General features: G+C 46.7%; 1 protein-coding gene across 1 annotated transcript; it reads right to left on the bottom strand.

Moving 5' to 3' along the window:
- Positions 1 to 14,148: 14,148 nt before the first annotated feature.
- Positions 14,149 to 18,233, bottom strand: aoc1 (amine oxidase copper containing 1; the record flags this gene model as incomplete). The annotated part of the gene is made up of 4 exons (XM_080544437.1): positions 14,149 to 14,418; positions 15,213 to 15,345; positions 15,845 to 16,133; positions 16,691 to 18,233. 4 exons carry the CDS (start codon positions 18,231 to 18,233, stop codon positions 14,149 to 14,151), a joined length of 2,235 nt encoding a protein of 744 aa, XP_080400563.1.
- Positions 18,234 to 21,477: the final 3,244 nt, after the last annotated feature.

The raw sequence follows: 21,477 nt of genomic DNA, 5'->3' as shown, positions 1-21,477 counted from the left end.
GCCTCCCCTGTAAACTGTCCGACAGCAGCACAACCTGGGTCCTGACCTGACCCTGTGCCTCTACCACTGTCAGTAAACAACTGGGAACACCCCACCTCCCTACTATTCAACCCACCGATGACAGCACTGTCTGCTCTGCTCTGACATGCCCCCCATGCACCCCTCCCCATAGGCAACACTGGACTGGCAAAAATCTCATCATTAAAACCTGGCCTCTGAGCCATAGTGGTACAGACTTGCGTTGTGTAATATTACTGAATGAAAATAATAATAATAATAATAATGTTTAAAAAATATATAAAGTTACAGCAGGACATAAAAACCAAAACAATCAAAGCACTTTTTAAACTGATGTAATCACAGACCTCAGACTGAATGACCATTTACTATAATACTCTGACCACACTTGATCTATCACACTAAGACCTGGCATCCACGCAGCATCCACGGAGATCGGAGTTCAGCTGATCTTGAGATCGACGTGTCACGGCACCAGTGTAACGATGGTCAAACAGCCAAACTTCTTTCAATCAATTCTTTTATTTGACCTGCAGAGAAGACCTGCAGAGAAGACATATAAAACACAATTCTTCTCTGTTCTGCAACTCTTGTGAATCCATTAAGATGGCGGCCATTTTTTGTACCACCGTCTATGTATATTTTACATCAGGATAATTTGCTTACAGAAAGAACACAAGTTTCCCTCAAACATTACAAATAACAATTACAAACAACATGTGGAGCGAACATACCTGCAGAGAAGACATATAAAACACAATTCTTCTCTGTTCTGCAACTCTTGTGAATCTGCGCGTTCAAAATAACATACAATAAATGTTCTGTTTCACATCATCACAATACATCACAATACATGTAAAAACAAACAGCACAGTACTACACCAACATTTTCACCCTACATTACAAGATTCTCCATACAAACAACAAAACACGAGGAGCGTTTTACATGCGCACATACCCATTAAGATGGCGGCCATTTTCTGGTACCACCGTGAGTACGGCAACAAGAGAAGGACAAAAGAACGCGCAGACCTGCAGTACACCCAAACTCCAAAGGGGGGCTCCAACAATAACCAGGGCTGCTCAAGCACGGCGAAACTCATCTACATTCACCACAACTAAACATACATTCCCAACTCTGTTACACAACCTAACAAAGTGGTCCCCCTGTCATTCACTTAGTAGGGATGGTTATGTGTTTGTTAGTAGGGCTTGTTATGTGTTTGCTGGATGCATTTGGGCTACTTAACCCAGCACTTTAGTTTGACTCCAATATGAATGAATTAATGAATGAATGGTCTTTATTGTCATTGCTATAGTACAGGTACCAAACAACGAAATTTGGGAGGGGGGGCTCCCCTGGTGCTAGGAAGAAAAAAAAACTGTAAAACTAAAACCCTCCTAAATTTCGTTGTAAAACTGTAAAACTGTAAAACTGTAAAACCCTCCTAAATTTCGTTGTTGGGTACCTGTACTGTAGCAATGACAATAAAGACCATTCATTCATTCCATTAATTCATTCATAAGTAATTGATTGTTAAAAAATGTGACACATTCTAATGCTTTGACTTTTCTTTCGAAAAATGTACACATCGCTAGTCAACTAACACAGCTTGTTTTGTGAGCCTGCTAACAATGTAAAGTAGTGTTGTAGTTAACTAGGTAACAATGTAAAGTAGTGTTCTAGTTAACTAGGTAACAATGTAAAGTAGTGTTGTAGTTAACTAGGTAACAATGTAAAGTAGTGTTGTAGTTAACTAGGTAACAATGTAAAGTAGTGTTGTAGTTAACTAGGTAACAATGTAAAGTAGTGTTGTAGTTAACTAGGTAACAATGTAAAGTAGTGTTGTAGTTAACTAGGTAACAATGTAAAGTAGTGTTGTAGTTAACTAGGTAGCAGTCCAATCCATTACGTTGCAGTATTTTGGCTTGACTAGCAAGTTTGTGTTGTGATTCTCAACAACGTTGAAACGTAGTTTCACCCTTTTCCATAGTTTTGAATAATAAATGTGTGGACTGACGATGTAGCGCAGCCTAGCTTATTCTAATAATTATTTAACATACTTTCATTCTGAATGATTCCCCCCTCCTCCCAGACAAGGTCACATTATTATTGGATTGGTTGTTTGCGTGCCGGGTGAAGTTAGCTAAACATTTAACCTGCTAACTAGCAAGAGAAACATCATGTCACTCTCCAAAGGTGTAAAGAGGAAAGTTGACGGTGAAAACAGGGCATTTAAAGAGGAATGGACAGCGAACTATAATGTTCATCCTACCTGGTTTCATCAACGCAAAGCCGTTGTGAGACTCACATCTTCCGTGCTCACAATGTTCCCTTTCTTTACATGCGAGTCGTCCTTTTCCTCAATGAATGTGATAAAGACGCACGAGAGGAATCGATTGATGCAAAAAAAACCTTGAGAACTGCCTGCGGATTAAAGTGACGTCCATATAACCAGATATCAAGCAAATACTGACCGATGGGAGATGCCACTTTTCACATTAAGTGAGTACCAAGCCTGCCGTTATTGTATTTAATAACCTAATTGTATTTTGTATATTTTGAATGAATGGCTCATTGTAATTATTATCCCTAATAGCGTGTTTGCTCTGTCTTTTCAGGAGCATAGGCCTATGCACCACCACCCCTCGCATAAGCGGATTACTTTTCTTTCTTTTCTTTTTTTCACCGATTTTGTTGTCAATGTTTTTCAGAATATTAAACTGAATTTGCTTTGTTACTGTTCATATGTGTGTTGCAGTCACATATACGTAAACATTACGTTTGAATTATTTACTGAGCTGGTGTTATTTTTTTCAAACCACACACGGCTATTTCAGCACTACACGTTGTCCACCTACTTATGATTCACTATGAGGGGTTCAGCGTCAGTGCGCTTCGGTGCACCCCGCTGCCTGATTATCTGTCCCTGTGTCATTCACTCTCAACATGGATAAAAGTACAATAAGCATTATTCAGGTGGAGGTAGATTCTCTATTCGGACATTATAGGCGCTATATGTGGGACTGTCGGTCGGATATTGTAAAAAAAATAAATAAATATTCAAATATTCTGCTGGGCCAAATATTATTGGTGATGGGCCAGCAATGGCCCGCGGGCCGCCTATTGCCGACCCCTGCACTATACTATACTATACAAATAAAACACTGTGCTGTACTCTATGCTATGCTATACCTATTCTAACATTTCCTATTCTCTGAACCTTATGTACCCGAGGGTTGTCATATTGCACATAGTGTTATTGCACATTCATTTAAAGCAGGGGTCCCCAAACTTTTTTCTGTGAGGGCCACATCATTTTTCCTTTCTGTGATGGGGGGCCTGGGTCGGTCTCTAACATAAAATAATATGGAACGGAGTGAAATGGAGGCGGTTGCGCAAAGCAATTGCGCGCAGGAGAGCACTGGTGGATGCAAACAAAGTCTAAACAGTTGAATTTGGATGGAATTTATACCTATAGTGATATGTCAATGAAATATAATCAGTTTTACAGTCTGATACATGAGGGAGGACCCTCATCATACACGGGGGGACCCATGAAGCAGGGCTGTCTGGGGGTCCTTAAACGAGCATCAAACACTTAATTTCTACCATTCTGGTGAATTGATATGCACCAATTTGTGACCTTTCTGCATCAATTTATGGTGGAAATGTCATTATTTATGCAAAGGAAAACACAATATTCAGGCACCAGATGATCAAAATATAATGTAATATAATGCAATATAAGGCGCAGTGCCGCTATTGCAGTCAGAAATGACAGAAATCCACCGAGTGCAACGCCTGTAGAAAATTGACGTTGTTCAAAGGGCCGGTCCAAGTGTGGGGGCGGGCCGTGTCCGGCCCGCGGGCCGGAGTTTGGGGACCCCTGATTTAAAGTGTCGCAGTTTGCAGGTTTGAAATGTTCACAGTTGTGTTTCAGTATTGCACTTGATTACAATCTAGTAGTTGCCATCAAATTGTCTAGATTGTCCAGGGCCTAGAACCTAGGTCTTTGCTGTGTTCAGGGCCTGAATGGCCCTGGGGTAGAAGCTGAGCTTCAGTCTGTTTGTCCTTGCGAACATGGTCCTGAACCGCCTGTCCGAGGGCAGCCGAGCAAAGTGTTCGTTCCCAGGGTGGGATGGGTCTCTGGAGATCTTGGAGGCCTTCCTGAGGCAGCGTGTGTTGTACAGCTCTTCCAGAGAGGGGAGGGGGATATGGGATATGGGATAGAACAGTAAGCTATAGATATTGATAACATAATCACAGCTTTATGTTCTTGCATGCATGCATGCTAAAGTCTCTGGATTATGTATGACATAATTCATGATTAAATAGGAGCAGCCTAACCTCTGCCCCTGCCATAGTCTCTAACCGCAGGGCCACTGCCATGACAATCTATAAAAAGCAGCCAACCACCTCCCATCTGAGTTATCTGCAGGGACATAATCACATGCCGTGGCTGTATAGTGTGAAATTACTGGAGCAATGATGTGTGTACAGCATTTGGGTCAGCAGGGTATACCATGAAAGGCACCTTCTTTTCAGCACTGGGTCTCCCACTGTTGTGTGCTCATTGTGCTCTCCCTGATTCAACACCCAGCAGTGCAGCAGAGAGACATCCATATTCAGGGGAGGTTGCAGGGCGGGAGTAGGAGACTGAGTTGGTTATTATAGAGGACTGTACAGGTTTCTGTCTCCATGTTAAGCCTGGGGTGAAGATGTGATACTGTCCTCAACAGGATCCCTGGAGTGTTCTTCTATTTAGGAGACTGGTGTGTGTGTGTGTGTGTGTGTGTGTGTGTGTGTGTGTGTGTGTGTGTGTGTGTGTGTGTGTGTGTGTGTGTGTGTGTCTGTGTGTGTGTGTGTGTGTGTCTGTGTATGAGCAGCCTCTCAGGATGCATTATCAAATTGTGAAACATGATCGATCAGGGTTCTCAGACTGTTTCCTCTCAGCTGGAACCATGGCAGCAGCAGTAACAGTAGCAGTAGTATCTGGAGCAGCAGTAGCAGGACTGTTAGTGTGGGCTTTTGTCCCCAGCCTCCACGCCCCTCTGGGGGCTGTAGCAGGGTCACAATGGAGAGAGGGCTGGAAGATGGATCAAAAACAACCGTTGGAGTGGGGGGTGGAAATTATGCAAAAGGGCTCAAACCTTCTCTGTGTTTCCAAACCCCACCCGTGCATCCCCTCCCCATGCCCCCACATCCCAGCCTCTGAAATAACACACATGGCCCTGGCTGTGTGTGTACAGCACTGTGGCATGGTTCTAGACTCAGCCCTTTCCCAGCACATGGGACAACTGAATCCCCATTTTTAAAGACAGTCGGTCAACACACAGCCCACACAGGTCTCACATCAAAGGCACTACTGCCCAGAGTGTTGTACTGGTTCCATTTGTTATCTAAAATCACTGTCACTATGTGGGGTCGCTCTCTGCTTCAATTCTTTCCGCTTGTGTTGTGCCAGTGCCCTAACGGTCTCTCAGGCTTTGTCTCAGCTGCTGCTGGGGGGTTATTTTGAGAAGTGGACAAAGAGGAATGGGATGGTTGACATACCAACAGAGACAGACGGCCCTACCAGCCCGTGTGATCTGGAGCATGCATGACCCCCTCTCCTTTCACCTCTTCACCCTCTCTTTGGTTCCACACCCCCCTCTGCCCTCTTCCCATAACGCCTTACTGTCAGAGTCCTTCCATTTTGTCTAGCAAAATGTTCATTATTGATCATGTATGCAAGTGAAAGTGATGAGGTAGCCATTGTGGATATCGAAACAATGCTGTAAAAAAAGAGTTGGCGCAATACGAAGCTGTCATTATTTCGGAGACAACTTAGATATGAAACTTACCCTGTGACTTGTCAAAAAATGACAATGAAAAACGTGAGCATTTCTGGTCATTTAGTGATTTCCAATGTCCAAGTTGCTCCTATGTCCTTGGATGTTTCTATCAGTGAAAGCAGTTGAAAGTAATTTGCTGTTGATTACTTCCATGGACACCAGGATCAGTGTGGGGATTGAGGATGACTTCTTAGCCAGCCACTCATGTCCATAACACAACAGTTCATAACACAACAGTTCATAACACAACAGTTCATCAGGAGGGCACAATGCCGTGGAACTGTTCAGCCAGAAATGAGAATCAGCTAACAGGCCTGTAGTGTCAAAGCTGTTGACCTGGATGTTATTGATCTGGATGTTATGGCCATATTAAGCTCTTAGCAAAATAAACAAAAACATACTGCTTGGTAATATACAGAATTATATACATACAGTACATACTTTTGACAGGCCTAAACCCTTAGTTTAGCCTACCTGATGACCATTACCTAACAGCTGACAGACCTGAAACCCAACTATTATTCAGTCATGGACAGGATCAACCAGCTACTGACACTCTAACATGCAATCACTGGTGCTGGATTCTCTTAGATGTTGTGCTATTGGAGTACCTGACCTCAACCATGTTCATGGTTTGTAGATCTCAAGCCAATTAGGACATTTGTATTATTGGTAATGAATAGGGAATTAGATTTTTTTGTGTCTTGTGATTCATTTGCTTGGTTTGTGTGGTTAAACCTATCAACTCATGGAAAATGAAGAAATTAAAACAAATATGATCTATATTGATATAAGAATTTAAGAACATTTCATTCAGAGCATACTCTATGCATGCACTCTATGCATGTGGTGAGTCGTTGAATCATCCTAACACAAAGATTATTGAAATATTTCATATATCATCAAACATTTTACCACTGTTCGACTAAGACCAAAGTGATGAATATGTGCTACATGTGTGTTTATTTATTATATTTAATAAGATTCACTACATTTAAACTACACACCTGTGGAAACAAGGTCTCATTGGTCCTTGGTAATGATTTGTTAAGTCATTTGCAGTAGGATATGTTACCAATGTCTGAGTTGTTACTCATCATTCAGACATACGTGTGACTTCCATGTATGACTCATGAGTCCCATTGACAGATAGCTTACAGATGTATAGTGTGGCTCAAATAAACAGGAACCACAACCCAAGATGGAGACTCTGACTCAACTCTGCAGTGTGTGTTAACAGGCGGTGTAAAAGTAGCACGTGTTCCACTCTGTCCTGTGGCTCTATAGGTTATCTGTCTTTGTGCTGCAATGTCAAGGAACCGAAGCATAATCATTTTACTCTCTTATATGTGTGTAATGTGACGTAAGAATAACATTTGAAACTTGAAACTTGAACTTGAAACTTGAAACAGAATGTTTATCTGTCTTGTTCAAATGGCCCTGCAGTCTGCACCCTGCCTTCCTTCATGCCTTCCTTGGAATAAACTCTGATCCGACTTGACAGGACCTATGAAAGCTGTGAAGGTGAATCATTGTTTTCATCCATCCAATTATGTAGATCAGTATTGGAACCAAGCCATACTGTCTGTGTTAAGACGGGAGGGAGAGGTGGAGTCATTAAGTCTATTTTGGCCCTGTGATAATTATGACTTGCCATACCCTGTTCTGACTCTTGCCCAATCAGCAACTGAATTACAGTCAAATTGCTCTTCTCTGAATAGAACATAAACCAAACAGACCAGCACTGGTATGTGGGTAGGTAGGGTGGGTAGGTAGGGTGCTGCATCTTGAAGCTTCTGTTCAAGATGCAGTAACAGTAAAGAATGAGGTACCTCTTTGGTTAAAGGGAAGCTATTTATCAGACCAACGTTGTGAAGACCATGTACATATAATGACTTCCATTACTCCTTCAGCACTTTAGCACTAAAGAAAACATATAAAAAATAGAAGACCTCCAACTATTCCTCAAATAACCACTAGAGGGCAGCAGTTGCATACAGTTATTTTCTGCTTCACTGCTTCTGCTGTATTTGTCCTGCTTCAACCTGGAGGATAAGAGGATAGGTTGTGATAGATTGGAGGATAAGAGGAAAGGTTGTGATAGATTGGAGGATAAGAGGAAAGGTTGTGATAGATTGGAGGATAAGAGGAGAGGTTGTGATAGATTGGAGGATAAGATGATAGGTTGTGATAGATTGGAGGATAAGAGGAAAGGTTGTGATAGATTGGAGGATAAGAGGAAAGGTTGTGATAGATTGGAGGATAAGAGGATAGGTTGTGATAGATTGGAGGATAAGAGGATAGGTTGTGATAGATTGCGAAGGCAATTCTGCTGTCTGGCCTCTATTTTACCTCCCATCATGGCTTTCATGGCGACCCAGTGGTGATCAGACACACTCTCAGAGCTGGCTACTTTTTAATGTCCCATGGGCATCCACAGAATGAGTAGACACCTTCTAGCTCCTCAGACTGGGAAGGATCTGCAGGGTGGCCCCACACAGTTGTTTTAAGTACTTAGGTTAGGGGCCGGCTCACAGAGGCATGCTCTTCTTTTGATGAATTAATGTGTATTTTTTACATTTTGTTATTATGTTGTATAGTACCAGTCAAAGGTTTCACTTCCCCAGAAGTGTGTCCAAACCTTTGACTGGTAGACTACTAAAGGTAAAAACTAATTCAAATAAAACATAAGACATAGTTCTATTGATCTTACTGTAGGTCTGTAGATACCTCCCCATACCTCCCCTTACCTCCCCATACCTCCCCATACCTCCCCTTACCTCCCCATACCTCCCCATACCTCCCCTTACCTCCCCTTACCTCCCCTTACCTCCCCTTACCTCCCCTTACCTCCCCATACCTCCCCTTACCTCCCCATACCTCCCCTTACCTCCCCTTACCTCCCCTTACCTCCCCATACCTCCCCTTACCTCCCCTTACCTCCCCTTACCTCCCCATACCTCCCCTTACCTCCCCATACCTCCCCTTACCTCCCCATACCTCCCCTTACCTCCCCTTACCTTCCCTTACCTCCCCTTACCTCCCCTTACCTCCCCTTACCTCCCCTTACCTCCCCTTACCTCCCCTTACCTCCCTTACCTCCCCTTACCTCCCCTTACCTCCCCTTACCTCCCCTTACCTCCCCTTACCTCCCCTTACCTCCCCATACCTCCCATTACCTCCCCTTACCTCCCCTTACCTCCCCTTACCTCCCCATACCTCCCCTTACCTCCCCATACCTCCCCTTACCTCCCCTTACCTCCCCTTACCTCCCCTTACCTCCCCATACCTCCCCTTACCTCCCCTTACCTCCCCATACCTCCCCTTACCTCCCCTTACCTCCCCTTACCTCCCCTTACCTCCCCTTACCTCCCCTACCTCCCCATACCTCCCCTTACCTCCCCTTACCTCCCCTTACCTCCCCTTACCTCCCCTTACCTCCCCATACCTCCCCTTACCTCCCCTTACCTCCCCTTACCTCCCCTTACCTCCCCTTACCTCCCCTTACCTCCCCTTACCTCCCCTTACCTCCCCTTACCTCCCCTACCTCCCCATACCTCCCCTTACCTCCCCTTACCTCCCCTTACCTCCCCTTACCTCCCCTTACCTCCCCTTACCTCCCCTTACCTCCCCTACCTCCCCATACCTCCCCTTACCTCCCCTTACCTCCCCTTACCTCCCCTTACCTCCCCTTACCTCCCCTTACCTCCCCTTACCTCCCCTTACCTCCCCTACCTCCCCATACCTCCCCTTACCTCCCCTTACCTCCCCTTACCTCCCCTTACCTCCCCTTACCTCCCCTTACCTCCCCTTACCTCCCCTTACCTCCCCTACCTCCCCTTACCTCCCCTTACCTCCCCATACCTCCCCTTACCTCCCCTTACCTCCCCTTACCTCCCCATACCTCCCCTTACCTCCCCATACCTCCCCTTACCTCCCATACCTCCCTTACCTCCCCATACCTCCCCTTACCTCCCCTACCTCCCCTTACCTCCCCTTACCTCCCCTTACCTCCCCATACCTCCCCTTACCTCCCCTTACCTCCCCTTACCTCCCCATACCTCCCCTTACCTCCCCTTACCTCCCCTTACCTCCCATACCTCCCCTTACCTCCCCTTACCTCCCCTTACCTCCCCTTACCTCCCCTTACCTCCCCATACCTCCCCTTACCTCCCCTTACCTCCCCTTACCTCCCCTTACCTCCCCTTACCTCCCCTTACCTCCCCTTACCTCCCCTTACCTCCCCATACCTCCCCTTACCTCCCCTTACCTCCCCTTACCTCCCCTTACCTCCCCTTACCTCCCACACCTCCCCTTACCTCCCTTACCTCCCCTTACCTCCCCTTACCTCCCCTTACCTCCCCTTACCTCCCCTTACCTCCCCTCCCCATACCTCCCCTTACCTCCCCTTACCTCCCCTTACCTCCCCTTACCTCCCCTTACCTCCCCTTACCTCCCCTTACCTCCCCTCCCCATACCTCCCCTTACCTCCCCTTACCTCCCCTTACCTCCCCTTACCTCCACTACCTCCCCTTACCTCCCCTTACCTCCCCTTACCTCCCCTTACCTCCCCTCCCCATACCTCCCCTTACCTCCCCTTACCTCCCCTTACCTCCCCTTACCTCCCCTTACCTCCCCTTACCTCCCCTTACCTCCCCTCCCCATACCTCCCCTTACCTCCCCTTACCTCCCCTTACCTCCCCTTACCTCCCCTACCTCCCCTTACCTCCCCTTACCTCCCCTTACCTCCCCTCCCCATACCTCCCCTTACCTCCCCTTACCTCCCCTACCTCCCCTTACCTCCCCTTACCTCCCCTTACCTCCCATACCTCCCCTTACCTTCCCTTACCTCCTTACCTCCCCTTACCTCCCCTTACCTCCCCTTACCTCCCCTTACCTCCCCTTACCTCCCCTTACCTCCCCATACCTCCCCTTACCTCCCCTTACCTCCCCATACCTCCCCTTACCTCCCCTTACCTCCCATACCTCCCCTTACCTCCCCTTACCTCCCCTTACCTCCCATACCTCCCCATACCTCCCCTTACCTCCCCTTACCTCCCCTTACCTCCCCTTACCTCCCATACCTCCCCATACCTCCCCTTACCTCCCCTTACCTCCCCTTACCTCCCCTTACCTCCCCTTACCTCCCCTTACCTCCCATACCTCCCCATACCTCCCCTTACCTCCCCTTACCTCCCCTACCTCCCCTACCTCCCCTTACCTCCCCTTACCTCCCCTTACCTCCCATACCTCCCCTTACCTCCCCTTACCTCCCATACCTCCCCTTACCTCCCCTTACCTCCCATACCTCCCCTTACCTCCCCTTACCTCCCCTTACCTCCCCTTACCTCCCATACCTCCCCTTACCTCCCCTTACCTCCCCTTACCTCCCCTTACCTCCCCTTACCTTCCCATACCTCCCCATACCTCCCCTTACCTCCCCTTACCTCCCATACCTCCCCATACCTCCCCTTACCTCCCCTTACCTCCCCTTACCTCCCCTTACCTCCCCATACCTCCCCATACCTCCCCTTACCTCCCCTTACCTCCCCTTACCTCCCCTTACCTCCCATACCTCCCCATACCTCCCCTTACCTCCCCTTACCTCCCATACCTCCCCTTACCTCCCCTTACCTCCCCTTACCTCCCCATACCTCCCCTTACCTCCCCTTACCTCCCCTTACCTCCCCTACCTCCCCTTACCTCCCATACCTCCCCTTACCTCCCATACCTCCCCTTACCTCCCCTTACCTCCCCTTACCTCCCCTTACCTCCCCTTACCTCCCATACCTCCCCATACCTCCCCTTACCTCCCCTTACCTCCCCATACCGCCCCTTACCTCCCCATACCTCCCCTTACCTCCCCATACCTCCCCATACCTCCCCTTACCTCCCATACCTCCCCTTACCTCCCCTTACCTCCCATACCTCCCCATACCTCCCCTTACCTCCCCATACCTCCCCTTACCTCCCCTTACCTCCCCTTACCTCCCCTTACCTCCCCATACCTCCCCTTACCTCCCAATACCTCCCCTTACCTCCCCTTACCTCCCATACATGTACCTCCCCTTACCTCCCCTTACCTCCCCTTACCTCCCCATACCTCCCCTTACCTCCCCTTACCTCCCATACCTCCCCATACCTCCCCTTACCTCCCCTTACCTCCCCATACCTCCCCTTACCTCCCCTTACCTCCCTTTACCTCCCCATACCTCCCCTTACCTCCCCTTACCTCCCCTTACCTCCCCTACCTCCCCTTACCTCCCCATACCTCCCCATACCTCCCCTTACCTCCCCATACCTCCCCTTACCTCCCCATACCTCCCCTTACCTCCCCTTACCTCCCCTTACCTCCCCTTACCTCCCTTACCTCCCCTTACCTCCCCTTACCTCCCCTTACCTCCCCATACCTCCCCTTACCTCCCCATACCTCCCCTTACCTCCCCTTACCTCCCCTTACCTCCCCTTACCTCCCCTTACCTCCCCTTACCTCCCCTTACCTCCCCTTACCTCCCCATACCTCCCCTTACCTCCCCTTACCTCCCATACCTCCCCATACCTCCCCTTACCTCCCCTTACCTCCCCATACCTCCCCTTACCTCCCCTTAGCTCCCTTTACCTCCCCATACCTCCCCTTACCTCCCCTTACCTCCCCTTACCTCCCCTACCTCCCCTTACCTCCCCATACCTCCCCATACCTCCCCTTACCTCCCCATACCTCCCCTTACCTCCCCTTACCTCCCCTTACCTCCCCTTACCTCCCCTTACCTCCCCTTACCTCCCCTTACCTCCCCATACCTCCCCTTACCTCCCCTTACCTCAATTCAGACTTTAGTCATTGGGGTTACATTGCTCTTTTACATCACTTATGTTTGTTTCCTTTGTAAATAATAATAATGAAAAAAGAAAGGTCTGTGGATTGTTTCTTTCACCATTGAGAACAGTAAGGAAAGTCGCCCCCTTCCATATTCTATGCACTCTTTCAGTCTGAGGCCAGTACAAACTGACCCCCACCCTGATTTTGGTCATTGTTGTCCTACAGTGTGTCTGTTATGACACAGAGGCCATCATTACTATGGTAAGGCTATAGGAATGCCTATTTCCTCCTCAGGAATGAGGACGCCTCCCTTTTTTTTCCGCTCATCTTCTAACACAGTGTGTTCTCTCTGGCCCACGCCTCCACAGCTCTCAGGCCTTTCTACCAGACACACTGTCAAATGTCAGCACACACTTGTATAAGAGTTTGTGATTGTAAAATGCCATAGACAAAGACAACTGTTTAGATTCCTGGTGCCTGCTCTCACACTGTGCTTTGTACAGCCTCACAAGCTACTGCCTTTGTCAATGTACGGAAGACTATCCCTTCCTCTTAATGTGATTCTAAACAGTCAGTAGGGTTTCATATTACACAGTTGGATCAATAAACATAATCACAAATCCGATTAAAGTGAAAAGACTATGCAACCAAAATGTTATGCTAAAATCGACCTCATCATTCAACTGTAACTAACGGGGCTATAGAACACAGAGAGAGGGCACACAGAGGTCTAGAATGTTCTTTTAGAATGTTCTCTGTGCATTCTGCAGGCAGGGGTTGCCAGGGACAACTGCACAGGCAGGTGAGTCCTGTGAGATGTTTGTGGGGAAGGTTCCGGGTGGAACTGTTTACTCAGGCACGGCTGTGGTCTTCCCAGAGATAACCTTTCCATTCCCATCAGGCTCGCGGGGACCCAGGAGGCCGGAGCCTCAGACAGTACTGGCGGATCCCAGCATCCTGCATCCTGGATGCTCTCCACAGCTTAACCCCGTCGTCCATGGAGACCTCCAACAGGATTATGGGTGTTCTCCCCCCCCCCAGCCTCTTACACAGTGTGGTTGGCATAACAACCGTAGTAAAAAGCAAAACAATCATTCCAATCAAACAATCGGGCCATGTACACATAACAGCCAAATATAACCAACACGTTTTTTATTGAAATGGAAAGAATGGAAAGTGGTTTCAATCTATTTGAATCCTTTCTTTTCTTAATGTGATTTGTATTAAAAGAAAAATAGCAAGTAAGAAAAATACATCATTATCACAGCTTAACAACATCTACCTTAGCTACATCAGTGCATCAACATAATGGCATTCATGTTTTTAATGAAATTCAGGGACTTTAATTTACAAATATCAGAGTCCAGTTAGGTTTCAGCTAGGTGCTCAGTTTTCACACATGAATTTGGCATCACAGAACACCACATTGAGACTGTCCTGACTCCTGTCTCTCATACACATCTCTTCTTTGTCCTCTACACTCCACCGTAGGTGCCGTTGTAGAAGAAAGGCTTGTCTGTCACACAGTGGCCCACCACCTCAGGGGTCCACCTCTGGACCTGGGGACGCCCGTCTTTGTCCTGGCGGACGATGACAGTGCTGCGGGATGTCAGGGAGGGGTCCTCGTCAAAGAAGTTGAAGGGGCGCAGGAAGAAGCCCACGGAGTTGCCAGGCGTGGCGGTGTTGGGGATGTCCTCCGAGTGAGGCACGTGAAGGAAGCCCACCGTCACCCAGGCAACCAGATCCTGAACAGGTGTCACATGACAGAGTAAGAATGAGAGCACTGAGAGTGATAGTTTGATGATGACATCAAGTTTAGCATAACATTTCGGTTGCATAGTAGTACTATGGGCTGCGTTCGTAAATTTGCTCTTAGAGCGCCGGAGCGCACGCTGGGTTCAACGTCATAAAGGGACCAAGTCATTTGATTGGACAAGAGGCATTCCATGAGTGCTGATCAGATTTCCAGAGTGAATTTATTAACGCGGCCTAAATAACTCTGGATATCTCTTTCTAGATCTCATTTGTTTTTAAGTTTAAACTGTACACTACTCTTAGCTCTTATGCCTGATAAAAACAGTAAGCCTACAAGTAACAGACTAAAAAGACAAAATGAATAATACATTAATGGAAAGAACTGAGTAATTGTCTTTTGATTGAAATTACATTCACCCAGATTCTATTCTAGGTAAGTAAGTAAAGCTTTATTTATATAGCGCCTTTCGTACATGAAATGCAACTCAAAGCACTTTACAATAGAAAACATACAATCAATGATTACAAAAGGGTGGGGGGGAGGGGACACGAGACAACAGTAGGGGAGGGGTGGGGGAAGGGAGGGGTTACATCACCCTCTGTAGACATCATCTGCTATCTAATCGGCGCACTGTGCTGGGGAGGGGGGAGGGGGGGGGGTGCATGTCCATGTATGTATAGTCCTTGACGGAAGTCCAATCTCGGCGACCGCAGAGTGTCATTTAGGTATTTTGTCATGACAAGGCTGGAATGAGTTTGTCTTGAAGGCAGCATGCAGGTTTACCTGGTTGGTTATGTCTTCATTGTTGCGGATGTAATCCTCGAAGGACACCACAGGGTCCCAGGGCTCGTTCTGAGTATAGATGCTGCTGCTAGTGGTCTCACTGTCCTTGTGACGGGTTACCGCCAATGGATACCTGTAGAGAGGAGTAGGCATATGCTATCAGTCCTCCCAATTCAGATGATTTGTTGCCTATTAAATAGACTCTGAGAAGTAACAACCACATTGTCCAATTATTTGCAAGTAGGCAATTATCTGTGCTGCTCTCATACACTAGTAGTACACTAGTATTGTATCCCTTATATGTTCCAAGGGCAATACATGAAGTAAGCTCTTATACCTGTGTTATGGTGTATGTATGTATGAAGTTGTGTTATGGTGCTGTATTTACTCAGTAATAATAACAAGTTGTTTACATAGGGTGAGTTGGGTTAATGTAGGACACTTTCCCTTTCTGTGACATCACCCATGAAGATATGATTTCAGTGACATCCATGCTAAACCCTTAGTAAAAGTCCGGTTGACTAGATTTTGCTAGAACAGGAAATAAACACAGTTGTCCCACATTACCCAATGTCCCAGATTACCCGAATTCACCCTATTACATAGTAGTTATTATTTAATTGCCCTATTACCTGGACCAGCTGATGCCATTCTCCTCTCTCCAGCCGCGGGGCAGCACACTCTGGGCATGGGAGTTGAACTGGATCCGGTAGCCCTTCTCATGGCCCCACTTGTTGTGCTGATTTGGATTGTAAAAGTTAACATAGCGGGGGAACTTCTTCCCAAAGCGGAATGCAGCGCTGCGTTCTGTCTTGTGATGTGTCTTGACAAGTTTGGATTGGACAACTCTGTGGCTTGGGCTCCAGGGATTAGTGAAGTTGACGTATTTCAGATCCAGAGATTCAAAGCTGTTCTCCCGACCTGAGACAAGTAGACACCATGAGAATGTCAAGCAGGTTTGAGGGTGGGAGGTAAAAGCAGGTTTGAGGGTGGGAGGTAAAAGGGCTTGACTGCAAACCTGATGACATTCAGTCATCACACAGACAGTGTGTAGTGTTTTATGTGTTTTAGTGTTTTGTCAGTTTTATAGCCCATGGTGCTGCAATGAAAGAGCTTTCTAAGTGCCTTGTAAATTATTTACTGGAATATATTTACTTAACATCAACTAATTTATAGCAGTTTGGCTCACTTACCATGTAAGAGCAAAGTCTAAAGTCATACACATTTTTATCTTCTAAAAGTGTCAGTTCAACCAAAACAAGCCTGTGTTAACACTCCTATATCAGTCTTGCATAACGTCTTTGATGCTTTTTCCAAAGTAGTGTGCTACTAGGTAATGCATAATCTTTACATTATTTACCATGTATTAGGTATTGACATGGTGACATATTTTTTTAATTACTTAAAAAACAAAAAATCATGGCATGTACAGTAATCTCTGCCTGATTAAAATAAGCATAAAAAAAATCAGAACTCACCTGCGATGTCCAGATCCACTTTATAGTGTATCAGATGAGTATGCAGGTTGCCCAGTACATAGTTATAAACCTTGCTTCCATAGTGCAGCCCGTTAGGCGTGAAGAACGTGGCGTGAATGTACCCTGTGGCACTAACCCTGGACTCCATCACCCCGTTCTGATAGAACACAAAGTCCCATATGTAGTCATAGTTGTAGACAGTGGAGGTCGTGCGGACCACCAGGACGTGGTTCTCCAGGCCGCCGTAGAAATTGTAGCCCCCGTGGAAGTTGCCATTGTAGTGCCTCCTGAGGGGCATTGCTGTAGTCATCTCGAACACACACAGGGCGTTCCTGTAGTGGACAGGCTTGTCTGTGTCGTAGTAATGGTACAGGTCAAGGTAGGTGGCGATCTCTGGGCAGTCAATGCCAGGGGCTAGCTCGTAGTCCGTGGTGCCCATAGCCCAGCCTGCGTCGATGTACTTGGTCTGCATGGCAGCGGGGGTGTCTCCGGAGTAGAAGGCGATGGCTTCCTGGAGGCTGATCTCATAGGCGATCCTCTCGCCGTTGAAACGCAGGTCGAATATTTGGAGACCGGCAGAGGAGCGTACACGGTAGGCGAAGGACCAGCCAGCATATTCCACGAAGTTCCCATCGATGTGGTAACGGGGGCCCTGGGGCTCCACCAGTTTGGGCCCGTGGATGTCTGTGCGCGTGTTGCCATGGCCGCGAGGGATGTAGGTGGAGTATAGGTCCTGGTCGTCATGGTCAGGCAGCTTGGCCTTCTCCAGTGTTCCCAGCTCGTATCTCTCCGCCAGCTCCTCCACACTGTCAAAGTACTGGCTGTTGTACCAGACCTTCTCCACCGCCCAGCGCTCGGGGTCCAGGTCTCTGTGGTTGATCAGCACCTCGAACCCCACGGGGTGGATGAAGTAGCCCTCCACAAACTTCTGCAGCATGATCCAGGACCTCCTCTCTCCAGAGTCCAGCCCACGGGGGGCGATGTCTGAGAAGGTCAGGCAGCGGTCGGTGCAGCCGGTGTAGGAGAACCCCCCCGTGGTCTCCAGCAGGAGCCTGTGGACCTTGGAGGTAATCTTCTGCAGCATGGCGATGATGTGTTCATATTCCACTGCGGTGATAGGCCTTGACTCAAAACCGATGGGCCGCTCTCCCTTGAAGGCCTTGATTTTGTAGGAAGTGGGGAACGGTAGAGGACTGACGATGTACTCAGTGATGTTGGGTTTAGGCTGGTCCCCAAACTGGACCACCACACGGGCCTGCCGCTGGGGCTTGGCCTGGCCTCTGTCCAGGGCCCTCAGGGCCTCGTGTTTCCGGGGCAGGTGGAGCTCCATCAGGAGGATGCTGTTCTTCTTCAGGGCCTTGCCCCGGGCAGAGGTCAGGCCCAGCTCCTGCTGGCCCAGAAGGTAGTCTCTGACAGTGCGCAGCTCGCGGGGGGTGAGGTCAGCGAACATGGAGGCCCCGTGGTGGGCCCACTCCCGTCCTCTGGTGGCTGAGCTGTACACGCCCAGAGAGGCCAGCAGCAGCAGACAGCACAGCCTGCTCATGTCTACAGAGAGACAACAACCAGAGAATACAGCAAGGCATACTCTTATACAGTAGATAGCACCCATCCTCTACTTTGACTCAAAGGCAACCAACACTTATCAAATACACTTTTAGATTTCTGTAAGCCTGGACTAGACTAATGCTACTGCATGTTTCCCTCAGTTCCTCCTCTGCTTTCTCTGCTGTAAAAACTTCCAAAAGAACCCATCCGCATCATTCTCCCCACAGCTAGTAACCCGCCCCCCCCACCTCCCCCACCCCATCCCCCCATTTCTTTACCACGCTATTTTCTGCTCCCTTTTCTGTATGCTTATGTAACAAGATAAAAATATAATGTAATACTGTGGTATGCATAACTGAGGCAGAATGTGATTCCCTGCAGCCTTGCCTACTGTCAGACATGCATGTTATTTTCTATAACAAAACAAAGAAACAACCTTACCTTGGGTATGGAATGCTCTTCAAAAGCTGAAGTATCCTCCTGCTTCCAGCTCTTAGGGACACAATGTTGCTTTGTCCAGCACAGCCACAGCAGTTGTATCCTTCTCTATCCAGCCCATATGAAGGGAAGTGGTGTGTGAAAACAGGGAACAATGTGCAGTTGCTTATAATTACCCTCCTACTTCACAGGAAGGGAATATGATTGGTCAACAACAGGTTGTAAATAATGGTGAAATCTGGTGTGCTAGTATATACTGTAGTTGATTAATCCTATGTGAACAGGACCTTCCAGTCAAAAAATATGTTTTATCCATTATTGTGCTATGATGATAGTTGACAAAATGAGTAAATTATTTATCCTGTCAGGGGAATCAAACCAGGAGGTCTGGGACATCAGTGGAAAATGGAGTAAAGAAGATAGTTGCAACAGAACAGCCATAGAAAAATGGCACTTTCTGTTTGAACAATTTAACTTAACTGAGCCACTGAGAATCCTACACCTCTCCCGGGAAGTTGGGCTGTCTATGGTTTTAGTTCAGCATTTAAAAAGAAGAATATTGCCGAATTTGGTCTGACGATTTTCACCTTGTGTGCACCGGCTTCTCTTTGAGTTAGCAGGCTAACACAATAAGGTCATGGTCAGGTTTGAATCGCTAACTCCCCTGCTAATTCCTCAAGATATAGGCTTATAGTGCTAAGTCCCATGTGTAGGCTACGGCTAGCTCTTGTTTCGCACAGCCCACATTAAGGTCCTCAAGCTCTACACTGTAGAACTCTAGTCTACACTGTACTCTAGCCCTCAAGCAAGATGACCTATTGGAACATCACTTCCTGGTCAGAATCGACAATACATCCATAATGGTGTACGTCAATCATCAAGGAGGAACACAGTCTATCAATATATACATTTACATTTTAGACATTTAAGTAAGTGAATCATCTATACATCAGTCATGATAAGAAAAACAAATCTACAGTATGTGGCCCCGTGTGGTCCAGTGGTCACACATATGCCCATGTCGGCATGGGTTTGAATCCGTCCCATGCCTTGCTGACATCCCCTCTCTCCTTACTTTCCTGTCTGTCTTCACTATATCTGTCCAATGAAAAATATGAGTGGGCCTGCACCACTCTGAAGAAATGAATTAAAAGAAAAACAAATCTATGTTAGGATCAGCAGTCATGCTAGAAGAAGAGTAGAGAAACTGTATTATAACTTTTGGGCTACAGTCACTTTACACTGCTGTCAAGACCTTTCAAGAATTTAACATGATTCTCCAGAAATGTTTTAAATTTGCGATATGTCTAGGAATGCCCAACCTCCAAGACTACAGCCAGAGAAGTCACACTGCAGCACCCATCTGGACTGGCCCACTGCTGTGGCACAACGTTAACCCTAACCCTAACCCTGGCTAGTAGTCGCTCTATTGGTAGAGGGCTGCAAGGGAATTTTTCCTGGCTACATAGTGTACAGGTTTTTACTTTTGCCTGCTCGCGGCTCTGTCAGTATTGATTGATTGATTGACTGATTGACTGAACATTTTCATTGTGTGAAGCGCATTGAGTTGCATCTTGTAGGAAATGCGCTATACAAATAAAAATTGATTTGATTTGATTTAACCCCAACCCCAACCCCCTAACCCTTAAGCCACTTAATGTTGTGGAAGGTGATACTTAAGCAGTCTGCCTTAACACTGTCCATAGTGTGCTGACACCATAGACAATAATGTACTTGAGGAAGAAGGTGTGTAGGATAAAACGTATGGGCCTGTGGAGACAGAGCTCCATAGGGACATCTGATTAGGTCAGTGATCATAACTCTATAGGGACATCTGATTGGGTCAGTGATCATAACTCTATAGGGACATCTGATTGTGTCAGTGATCATAACTCTATAGGGACATCTGATTGGGTCAGTGATCATGGCTCTGATTGGGTCAGTGATCATGGCTCTGACTGGGTCAGTGATCATGGCTCTGACTGGGTCGGTGATCATGGCTCTGATTGGGTCAGTGATCATGGCTCTGATTGGGTCAGTGATCATGGCTTTCTGTCTATCAAAAGCTTTTCTTTTTTTTTTTTGTAAGATTTTATTTTCATTTTCCATTTTCTTTTTACACAAAACATTATACACACATTACTTGACAAACATCACAATACATCACAACTTGACAAACACCACAACACATCTCAAATTGACATACATCACAACGCATCACAGCTTGACATACCTCACAACACATCACAACTTGACATACATCACTACACATCACAACTTGACATACATCACACACATCACAGCTTGACATACATCACAACACATCACGACTTGACATACATCACAACACATCACAACAACTTGACATACATCACAACACATCACAACTTGACATACATCACCACACCTCACAGCTTGATATACATCATAACACATCACAACTTGACAAACATCACAACACATCACACCTTGACAAACATCACAACACATCCTAACATCCCAAAGCCCCACTTCTTTTTTTTTTTTTAAACCGTCTAAAGTCTATCCCAGTTTACCCCCTATACTTTATCTAACTAATAATTCTAATGCATACTCAAATTAATCTCTTAGTACTATGTTTCTTGCACTATCTTTACGTCTTAGCTAAGGCCTTCACTATCTCTCCCCATATCTTTTCAAACTGATCTTTCTTATTATTGTCTATGGCTAAATTCTTCTCTATATTGGTATAATAAAGAATTTCGTTTTTCCATTGTTGTAGTGTTGGAGGTTTAATTGATTTCCAACTTCCAAGTATTAGTTTT

Source organism: Nansenia antarctica (genome assembly GCF_963989245.1).
Source record: "Nansenia antarctica genome assembly, chromosome: 13".
NCBI classification, from domain to species: Eukaryota; Metazoa; Chordata; class Actinopteri; order Argentiniformes; family Microstomatidae; genus Nansenia; species Nansenia antarctica.
This window is presented reverse-complemented; position numbering and strand designations above follow the sequence as displayed.